Source organism: Carlito syrichta, unplaced genomic scaffold (genome assembly GCF_000164805.1).
Source record: "Carlito syrichta isolate Samal-C Ts95f unplaced genomic scaffold, Tarsius_syrichta-2.0.1 Scaffold93688, whole genome shotgun sequence".
In the NCBI taxonomy this organism is placed as follows: Eukaryota; Metazoa; Chordata; class Mammalia; order Primates; family Tarsiidae; genus Carlito; species Carlito syrichta.
This window is the reverse complement of record NW_007037784.1, coordinates 913,895-923,074: the sequence shown is the minus strand read 5'-3', so window position 1 is coordinate 923,074 and position 9,180 is coordinate 913,895. Positions and strand designations below refer to the sequence as shown.

At 50.8% G+C, this 9,180-nt stretch overlaps 1 protein-coding gene across 2 annotated transcripts; it reads left to right on the top strand.

Moving 5' to 3' along the window:
- The first annotated feature begins 3,021 nt into the window (after positions 1 to 3,021).
- FOXI1 (forkhead box I1) lies at positions 3,022 to 5,682 on the top strand. 2 transcript variants are annotated; one of them, XM_008061141.1, is made up of 2 exons: positions 3,022 to 3,646; positions 5,405 to 5,682. In XM_008061141.1, the coding sequence occupies exons 1-2, from the start codon at positions 3,070 to 3,072 to the stop codon at positions 5,680 to 5,682; spliced, it is 855 nt and encodes a 284-aa protein (XP_008059332.1). In that variant the 5' UTR covers positions 3,022 to 3,069. The 2 variants fall into 2 exon arrangements, with proteins under 2 accessions (XP_008059332.1, XP_008059324.1); XM_008061133.1 differs by having other exon boundaries at positions 5,123 to 5,682.
- Positions 5,683 to 9,180: the final 3,498 nt, after the last annotated feature.

Here is a 9,180-nt window from a genome sequence, read left to right as displayed (position 1 = left end):
GGTGAATCTCCTCTCTCTCTCTTTCTCCAGTTTACATTCTAATTAAACTACATTTTCAAATCTAAAAAAAGGAATGCTTATTGCAAGAGACCTTATGCACCGTGTGAAATGACTTACATTGGTTACGCTGACCACCTCACTGAATGCTTATGACAACCTCATGAGTTAAGTACAGGTTCTATTTGTAGCCCCCATTTTATTGTCATCATTCCCATTTTCACCTGAGAAAACTGAGGTTGAGGAAAGCTCAGTGACCTGTCAAGGTCTGCATAGTTACTCAGCACCAAGCCTGAGATTTGCTGCCTGGTCCTCCTGAACTCAGATTGGCTACCTCCCTATTGCCTCTTTCTGGTCTTTTCTTTTTAACCCCCAAAGCAAATCACCTGGGTGCCTGCCTTTTTCTAATTACTTAGAAACTGCAGAAAAACAACAAAAACCACATCCAATTCTCCATTCAGAAATAGTAACTGACAGCTTTATATTTATATTTCTGGGTTTCATATAGATGTGTGAGTATACATTTTTACCCCCCCAAAATAGTATTTTGCAACAGGTTTCTCCAAAGAATATCATGTGATTATAAACATCTTCTCCTATAATTAATTATTATTCTACAATCTATTTTTCATAGGTGCATAATATTACATCATTTGGATAATACATAATTTATTTAGCCGATCCCCTATTGTTGGACATTCAGATTAATTACAATTTATTAGGGCCATAAACAATGTTGCAGCAAACATCCCTGTAGCTAATTCTTTGCTCTGTTTAATTCTGTAAGATGAGGTTTGATAAAGTAGACTTGCTAGGTTAATTGTAAGGCTTTGGGTTTGTATCGAGGGATGGGGTTGGGATGCTCTAATTTGATTATTCTTTGAAAAGTCAGGGCTCCCCTCTCAGCAAGCCATGCCTCTTGGTAGAGAAACTCCAAGGCATAACTTGGTCCTTTGGCTTTACTCTGCAACGTGTGCTCACCCCAAGCCTCCCTTGGGCCATCAGACCCTTTTAGAGAATCACACTTCATCACTGCTCCATGCTGGGGACAGGTGGTTCCTCAGGGCCTGGGAAGACCCCTGCTACCCAGTTACATGGAACTCATCCTCTGGGCACCAACACACTGACAGTGAAATTCATTCCATAGTGTTCCTGTTTGCCACAAGCATCCCCACAGCTGCGAAGAGCAGAGAGAGGGGAGAATTCCTTGGCACCCCCCCTCCAACTGGGACTGTCAGCGACCTTTTTCTCTGGCCTCAAAGAAACATGGGACCTGGAGGACACAGGAGGGAGTTGAATGGGTAGAAGGAAATTGAGACAAGAGGGCAGGGGGGAGGTGGTGACCTGAGAGGCTGACTCCAACGTTCCCCATCAGCTTGGTTGCAGAGAGAAGTTTTGGCTGCTATCAGAACCTACCCACCTCTGAAAAGGGAGACCCCTGCCCACTCCCCAAGCAGAGCAGCCCCTAGCCTGGGAGACTGAGGAGGCTGGGACAAGAGGGAGGACGGAACCCAGGGAGAAGCCACAGGCAGGAGATCCTGCTACTGGAGGGAGAGATGGTGCAAGGGGAGCCGTGAGTCAGTGGCTCCTCTTGGCTTTGCTCCCACCATGCCAGAGACCCCTGCGAGCAGAACCAAAAAGGACTTTGGACCAGAGGAAGAGCGGAGAGGTTGCCTCGCCCCTGCAGCCAAGAAGAAACTTCAGTCGTTCCGGGTCTTGCTCCTGTTTTCCCTCAAGTCCGATTCCCATTTTCCCCTTCTGTCGACACTTTTAAAAGCCCTTTTGCTCTCCCGGCTTCTCTGCCTGCCTGCTGCGTGTGAGTGTGTACACACGTGTGGGTGTGTGCATGCATGGATGTGTGTGTTGGGGCAGGAGGAGAGCTGCCCTTCTGAAACTTGCCAGAGGCCAGGCAGGCCCCTCTGTGGTTACTTCTGAGTCTCCAGGGCTGTTTTTTCCCTGGCAACCCCAGAAAGTGTGTCTTCACCTCAAAACACTGCCCAGTGGGGCTTCTGATCAAGTGTCTCATCCAGTGTGGGTGGGGGCAACTGACCAGAGAATGAGGTGTCAGGGTGGGGGTGGGGGCGGGGAAATGGGAGACCGAGTGAGTGGAAGGAGAGGAGAGGTCCAGAGAACATGAGCGGTGGAGAGGAAGAGAGACCATGAGAGGGAAGGAAGAAGGGAAGAAGCCAGGGAAGACAGATATTGAGGAAGGAAGGCAGTGAGAGACAGCAGTGGAAAGAACAGAAGATGAGAGACAGAGAGAGAAAGGAGAATAGCAGTAGAAGAGAGGGGGGAGAGAGACAGAGGGAGAGAGACAGAAGGAGAGAGAGATTGAGAATAAGAGAGAGAAACACATACAGACAGGAGGGGGAGAGAGAAAGAGATTGAGAGAGAGAGACAGAGAGCAAGAGATTGAGACTAAGAGACACACACAGAGAGAGAGAGAGAGAGAGAGAGATTGAGAGACTGAGAAAGAGAGACAGAGGGAGAGAGAGAGAGATTGAGAAGGAGAGAGAATGAGGAGTGTGCACTGGCCTGGGTAGTGCATAGAAAACAAAGGCAGTCCAGAGCAGAAGAGAGAGAAAAAATAAGAGGCAAAAAGAAGGGAAAGAAAGATAGAAAGAAGGAAGGAAGGAAGAGGAAGGGAGGAAGGGAGAAAGCAGAAGGGAAAGAAGGAAAGTGAGAAGAGTAGAAACAATGTGAGAAAAAGAAAAAGAAAAAAAGAGACAATACAAGACAGGATGGGGCGGCCTCCGAGGGACGTGCCTAGGAGAAAGACCTGAGAGGAGAGGGAACGGGAAATGGAGGGAGGGGAGGCAAGAGGGGGCCCTTGGTGTGTAACTCAGTTCTAGGAAGCTGGCTCAGCGAGTCATTAGTGGGGACCCGTCCCCTCCCTGCAGGCTGGCGGTGGAGGGAGGGCGGGCCCTGGGCTGCTGCGGGCAGGTGGCCGCCCCTGGGTGGGGCCGTGGCCAAGCCCTCGGGGTATAAGTGGGAGGCCGGGGCCTGCGAGCACCTGTTGGGGCAGCTCCAGAGCAGGTGTCAGGCAGGTGGCTCGGCCAGGCCAGCTCCAGCATGAGCTCCTTTGACCTCCCAGCACCCTCCCCACCTCGCTGCAGCCCCCAGTTCCCCAGCCTCGGCCAGGAGCCTCCTGAGATGAACCTGTACTATGAGAACTTCTTCCACCCGCAGGGCGTGCCCAGCCCTCAGCGGCCACCCTCCTTCGAGGCGGGTGGCGAGTACGGGGCCCCCTCCAACACCTACCTGTGGCTCAACGGGCCCACCATGACCCCGCCACCCTACCTGCCTGGGGCCAACACCAGCCCCTTCCTGCCGCAGGCCTACGGCATGCAGAGACAGCTGTTGCCCACCATGCCGGGGCTGGGGGGCGGCGACCTGGGCTGGCTGCCCATCCCCTCGCAGGAGGAGCTGATGAAGCTGGTGCGGCCCCCTTACTCCTACTCGGCCCTCATTGCCATGGCCATCCACGGGGCCCCCGACAAGCGCCTTACCCTCAGCCAGATCTACCAATACGTGGCCGACAACTTTCCCTTTTACAACAAGAGCAAGGCCGGCTGGCAGAACTCCATCCGCCACAACCTGTCACTCAACGACTGCTTCAAGAAGGTGCCCCGAGATGAGGATGACCCAGGTAAGGGGCCTTTGAGGGTGTGGGGGGGAGGGCTTGACGTGGGGGGTGTTCCCAAGGAAGTCTCACTGGAGTTCCTCCCCAAAACCCCATTCTAGAACGTTCTTAGTAGGGTGATGTCCCTCAAAACTGGGAGCAGCTTTGAGGCAGGGCTGAGGGGAGCACTGCAGTCGAGGAGGATATGGGCCAGGGGTTCAGTCATGGCTGGCTGTGCTGCTGACCGGTCGGTGACCTCAGGTTAGGACTCAGAGGCTCAGTTTTCTCATCTGAAAGACAAGGATGATCACAGTGCCTACATGGCAGGCTGTGGTGGGGGTGATGAGATCATGTATGTAAAGTCGTTGGGGTTCACATGTGGTTCATGGACTGCAATAATCTATGATTCATCTGTAGTCTTGACACCCAGTACATGGAAAGTCTTTGGAATGAATGATTGGACCAAACAGAGACCAAGTACATCCCAAGTCTGCTGGGAAGAGGATCTGACTTTAAACAACCACGAATGGCCCATTTTGCTGCCTGTCCTATTTCTACTTACATGGCCCCTACAACAACCCTGCAGGGTAGCTCTTATTAAACCCATTCTGCGGATAAGGAAAATAACACTCAGGTGAAACAGCCTGCTCATCTAAGGTGACATTATCTAAAGTGATATTGACAGAGTTTGAATTTGAACAGATGTCTCTCTGACTCCAGGGATTGTGAACTTTTCCTTTTGAAGGATGCATTTCTAAAATATAGAAACCTACAGAGAAAAGTGTACCAAATATTTATATATCCATTTCCTAGAATTGAAGTCCATTTTTATTCTACCACAGGAAGCCAGGGTATGGCTCAGAGGAACCCCACCGCTGCCCCCTTTGAGGTTAGCAAGGGCCAAGCCTATCTGTCCCCAGAAGAGGGCAAGTGTCCCATCTGAGGACTGCCCTCCCCCTCAGACCGAGAGGCAGTAGCAGGAAGAGCTCAGACCTGGCTTCAGGATGGCACACCCCAGCTATAAAGCACATCTGTCTGTGCTTTCTCACAGTGAGCCTGGAGACAAAGGAACAAGTACAACGGGCCCACTTTTCAGATCAGGAAACAGTTCACCTGAAGTCCCTCTGTCAGTTAGGAGCAAAGCCAGAGTAGGACTATCAGCGTGTCCTGAATTTTTTCCTGAGTTTTCTTCAGCAACGGAAGTACTCTATCCCCCAACCCCAGCCTCCCTGCCCCCAATACTTCACCCTTTTTAAAGACCCACACTGTAAATTTCTTCATGCCTCTGCCTCTCCATTTCTGTGATTCCAGAGGACTCTGTGGAGGGGGGCTTAAATAAAGTGGGTGTGGTGTGGTTGGTGGAATTCCTCCTTCCTCAGCTCTGCCTTTTGTCCTTGCTCTTTCTGCATTGGCCACTTTTTTCTTTCGTTTATGACAATAAGGGGAACAGAAGCAACACATTGACTCAATCTCTCTACTCACCCCCTTTCACTTTTGTATCAGGCAAAGGGAATTACTGGACCTTGGACCCCAATTGTGAGAAGATGTTCGATAATGGAAATTTCCGTCGGAAAAGGAAGAGAAAATCAGATGTTTCCTCCAGCACAGGCCCCTTGCCCTCAGAGAAGACAGAGAACAGTCTCATGGTAGGCAGCCCCAAGACCACAGAGCCCCAGGACATCTTGGACAGTGCCTCGCCAGGCACCGCGGGCTCCCCGGAAAAGCGGTCCTCCCCGTTGCCCTCGGGTACGCCGTGCCTCAATAGCTTCCTCTCCACTATGACCACCTACATGAGTGGGGCCAGCCCCATGAGTCGACCTGGGGCCACGACAGGATTGAGCCCCGAGCCCGCCGACAAGATGGGACAGAACTCCCTGGGCTTCAGTTCCTTCACGCCACTCACCAACCTCGGCGGCCATGGGGCCGGGGGTGACTGGGCCAACCCCATGCCCACCAACACACTCGGCTACGGGGGCTCTGTCCTCAACCAGTTCAGCCCTCACTTCTACAATAGCATCAACACCAGCAGCGTCCTCTACCCTAGGGAGGGCACCGAGGTCTAGGAACAGAGACGCTCCTGAACCAGAGGGATGTGCCTGAGAGAAAAACAGTGGACATGCTCCATGCCAGCCGCTTGTGACCCATGACGTCTGTGCTGTCCAGACACAACACAGGAGCCTCTGGGGAATCCTTCCTCTTTCTAGAACATTGTTCAGACCCTCTGTTTATCACATGTACATCCACATAGACTCATCAACTTTTCGATGGAAACACTGGTACCTGGGTACCAGCAGTCATGGTGACCGTGTATTGATCACTTATGATGTGCCAGGCACCGTACTAGGCACTTACTATTTACAGTTGCCCTTTGAGGTTCATATAAGCCTCCTCATTTAACAGATGAGGAAACTGAGGTTCAAGGAAGTTAAGCAACTTTTCCAGGTTCATACAAACCAGTAAATGGCAGAGCTAGGAGTCAAATCCAGCTCTACATGACTTCCAAAGATTGGAGGCAGGGTAAGCAGCCAAGGAATGACATTATGGCAAATATATCAAGATCTCCCCATTGCCTTCTGGCTGTCCAAAATTCAGCACCAGTTCAGGCACATCTTGTCCTGGTCCAAGTCTTCTTGTCCCAACTTCCCTCAAGGAGGGAAGCCACCAACGGGCTTAATTCAGGAAGTTCAGCCCCATGTTCCTGCAGGACAACACATCCAGCACATGTCAGTGGGTCCCCATGGAAGGATGTCACTGCTTCCTCAGCCTCCCAGAGACCTCCAGCAGAGCCAGGGATCAGGGAGAGGAGTGGTGTGCACCCCTAAGTCCCCACCCCAGTACTACCCCTCTGTAAAATCTTGTAACGTCTAGTTTCCTGTGTGCACGTTCATGGACCAGTGAGCTGGAGACCGCCGAGTCTTCCAAGAGAAATAAGGCTGGGACGCACTTCTTATTTTATAGGAGAGGTGGATGTTTGAGAAAACAGTGGCCTCAAAGGAGGGACTGCAGGCCCACCCTTACAGGGAGTCTCTGTGTGCAGACCCTAGGATTTCTCTTTCTTAGTTTTTGTACATAGTTTATATGCCTGTGGTGTTTTATCACAGCACAACCTGAGAAATGTTGTTTGTTTTCTTATTTTCTTTTTAATAAAAAAATTGCATACTTTGTGCAGAAGTGTGTGACTTTCTTGCACATTTTTCTGTTTCTCAGCTGCCTGATCTATTGAATACAGGGCCAAGAGTAGCCTGGAGCTGAAGGCTTTTGGGACAGGAGGTAGAGAAAGAAAGTCTGTCAAGACTCTTTCTTCTAGCCTAGGCAACACAACCAGTCTTCATCTCTAAAAAAAAAAAAACTAGCCAGGAGTGGTGCCATGAGCCTTTAGTCCCAGTTACTCAGGAGGCTGAGGCAGAAGTATCACCTGAGCCCAGGAGGTCGAGGCAGGGGTGAACCGTGATTGTACCACTGTACTCCAGCCTGGGCAACAGAGTGAGACCCCGACATGGAGACCACCCTAGCATGGAGACTCCTCTGGGGAAAGGAAAGAAGTCTATGGAGGTGAGTTAGGCACATGAGAGGAACCTATCTGTATTAAGCACACAATGTGGACTCAGTGTATCCCAGGCAACAGATCATGCAAACCTCCCAACTGTGCTATGATCATTTAATCCTTCCAACATGCTGTGAAGATGGTAGTTACTAGGATCATAACACAAATGAGAAAAATTGAGAATCAGAGTGGTTGAGAGATATGCCTGAAGCCCATGCCCAATTTTTGTCTGACTCCTGCACCTCATCATGTTGCAGTACAACCTCAGATGTGGCCAATGCTAGCCACAGAAACTGTGGTGCTATCGGCTATGATTCACTGAAGGCTGTGGGCGGGACTGGGGCCAAGTGCTGCGGGTGGGACCTTTTTATTCTCACAGTGGCCCACAAATGCACTGATTTTCTGGGGTCCCAGTAGAGTGCATGTTGGAGGGTTTGTGCATCCACGCTGGGGATCTAGTTATGAGTCCCCTCCCCAGGTATGCATGCATAGGGCTCAAGCCAGGGGAAGCCAGCCATCTGCATAGCTGCCCACTCAGACCCTGGGATCACTCCTTCCCTGGAGTGAGAAAGCGGAGATAATAAATAACAATAACAATAGTGAGGATGATGATGATATGATAAAAGCCTGCATCATGGGTTTACTATGTGACAGGCACTGTGTTAGGACTTCATCTGCTTTATTGCATTGAGCCCTCAAAATAACCCATTGTAATCAACACCAGTATTTCCATTGTATGGGTGAGAAAACTGAGGCTTGGAGAGATTTCTGACTTGATAGAGGGCACATAGTCAGGACTCAAACAGATCCACTGATGGTGTGGCAGAAACAGTTCTCCACAGCACCTGGTGTTGGGGAGCCCTGGACTTACCCTAGGAAATCAAAGTCATGAGAGCTGAGAAGAGGAAAGGCAGGGGCTGCCTTGGAACTCTTTCTTGGGTAATCCCTTTCTGCAGGGAGACTGCTCCTGGTAGATGCCATGGTGGCTGAGGGAGGTAAAGGGATGGGACCTGGTGTCAGAGCATCAAAAATCTTAGAAAACCTGGAGCAGGCTGACCCCTTGCTATACAGAAAGAAAGCTTGAGGCTTTGAGGAGGAAGAAACTCCACAAATGTCACCAGGGCAATGGGGCCAGAGGCACAGTTTAAAATGTAGGTTCCTGAAGCCCAGTCACACTAGATCCCACAGCCAAAAAAATTTGCCCAATCCAACCCTGACCTTCCATCCCCCACCTCTCAGCCTTCCACTGATCATCTCGGTGCCTGTTCCACTCCATCCCCTAGGCAGGTCATCAGTGGGCAGGGGGGCTGGGGCAGGAGCGAGATGCACAGGGTCCAAGGAGAGCCCAAGCCAGCCCAGCAGGGAGCCAGAGATTAGAACTAAGACCCAGAGCTTCAAGTCCCTTTTCTTCATTGGCCCGGAATCTAATGAGTACAAGTAGAGATGGGAAAGTGTTCAGGGCTCTGACAACACAAAGACTCTGCCAGCTCTTGCCTGTGGCCTGCCAGGAGTTCCTGGTTGCAGCGCCAAGAGTTCATGGGAAGCATTGTGCCAAAAGCACCCAGGTGGGTATAGCTGAAGGGGAGACCCAGGTCAAGAAGGGGATCTCCTAGGCAGGTCCCACGGGCTGCTGCTTGCCCCTCTACTGGTTCTCTTCTCTGAGAAGAAATGAGCACTGGAGTGAGAGAGGGAAGGAAGAAAAGGAGGATGGAGGAAGGGAGAGAGAAAAGAAAGACTGGATATTTACCAAACACTTAATCCTGTGTGCAGAGCTGGGGATGGACATTTTGTGGTTAGCTACCTACACTTTGGCCCGACAATTGAAGCCATGGCACCAAGCACCAAACAAGGGTCTGAGAAAAGGGCCACTAGGAAGGCTGGATAGAAGAGGAGAGACTGGACTGAAGGATGGTAGGCATGAACTAATGCAAACTACTGGTTTACACACTCACCCTCCAAACACTGGACCCCAGTATCCTCACAGACCCTGAGTTAAAGTGTCTACATTTTCAAGCTA